At 40.0% G+C, this 1,386-nt stretch overlaps 1 protein-coding gene across 1 annotated transcript in view; it reads left to right on the top strand.

The window, feature by feature from the left end:
• Positions 1–627: 627 nt before the first annotated feature.
• The window catches only part of LOC106011391, a gene marked incomplete at its 5' end in the record, with an annotated part of 8,811 nt that continues 8,052 nt past the window's right edge, over positions 628–1,386 (top strand). Inside the window, 1 exon segment of the mRNA XM_013080838.2 lies at positions 628–735. Coding sequence (XP_012936292.1) covers positions 628–735 — 108 coding nt within the window.

Here is a 1,386-nt window from a genome sequence, read left to right as displayed (position 1 = left end):
GTGCAGTTTGATTGATGAATGAGCAAGAAAGAGCTGACGACTCGCGTATAGCACACGGAAAGCGACGCTCTTACAATACAAATTGATGAACGGTTTACTAAATTTCACAACGGACAGTAAAAGTAAAAGCTGTCACCGTTCGGTTGTGTCCTATAAACTAATTACCTCTCCTTGGTCGGTGGTTGGTGGGAGCTCTGGCGTGATTTGCTCCTTTTCCCGTTATCAAACATCTGACGTCCTTATCTAACCTTTCTTTCTTTTTATGCTTCTGTCTAATAACTCTTCTAGTCTTTGGCCCTTATAAATATTATAATCTAATTGTGTTGCAAGCGCCGTAAAACTTTTATGGCAACTAAAACTAAGATCTCGTTGAAATATTTAACGTCATGAGTCAACACATTGTTATGTGTGGTTGGTTGGCTGGTGCTCTGGTGTGGTTTACTCCTTCTTTCCTATCCAACATCTATCATCCTTACCTCCCCTCAGTGTAACGCCTCTAATCTTCGACACTTATATGACCTATTGTGTTATATGATATGACCTATGTTACTAAAACTAAACAAAGCTTTATTACGTTGGTTACTTTTGTTTTATTTTTCAAGGGTTTATTTTCTTTTCTTCTTTCAGACGAATGCGCTTCTTACCAGAAACGGAAGACTTCAAGAAGTCGAGCCACTTCACCAACTACATGTACACAGTGGCCGGCCATCTGGCCGAGAGGATGTCTGGGATGGGGTAAGGAATCATGTCTGCATGGCAATCTGAGTGGTCACGCTCTTGTTTTTTGAAGAAATGATCATCGTCATCGAGGGGCAACACCTGCATTACAAAGTCCTATCAGCTCAGTACCTAGTTCTGAGACATTTGACGTCAAGAATTTTTAGTTTTACAACATACCAAGCTTTTTCTAATGCAATTCTTTAATTAAATATCTTGATAACGGCTCTGTATAATTGTACGATTTTGATAGAGTAGAAGAAGCATTTGATTTCTGACCTCATTGTCTTAGTAACTCAAAACGACCAAAAATGTCAGATGGAATTTGTAATTCTGAGGTATTGAAGTGTCAGCCGGCGTCTGTGGTGTAGCGTTGTGCTTCTCTGTAGGTAGCACTCACGTGCAGTGCAGTCAGCCAGAACAACAGTTATGAGGCGCCTTTCCCCAGAATTCTTGACAATTGAAAATAATTGCCTCTTAGGTTGCTTCAGAGCTTTGCTTCTGTCAACATGTTTTCAACTCGTTAATAAGTGAGATTGATCAGTCAATGTATTAATTTCAAAACCCCCCCCCCTTCCTTAAAAATCGTTGGCGCGAATAGTGAAGGGAAGGTTTTAAATGGTTGGTAATGAAATGTTCACGAAAGTACGTCTTTCTAAGACTCATTCC

Source organism: Aplysia californica, unplaced genomic scaffold, assembly GCF_000002075.1.
Source record: "Aplysia californica isolate F4 #8 unplaced genomic scaffold, AplCal3.0 scaffold00102, whole genome shotgun sequence".
Classification (NCBI taxonomy): domain Eukaryota; kingdom Metazoa; phylum Mollusca; class Gastropoda; order Aplysiida; family Aplysiidae; genus Aplysia; species Aplysia californica.
This window is presented reverse-complemented; position numbering and strand designations above follow the sequence as displayed.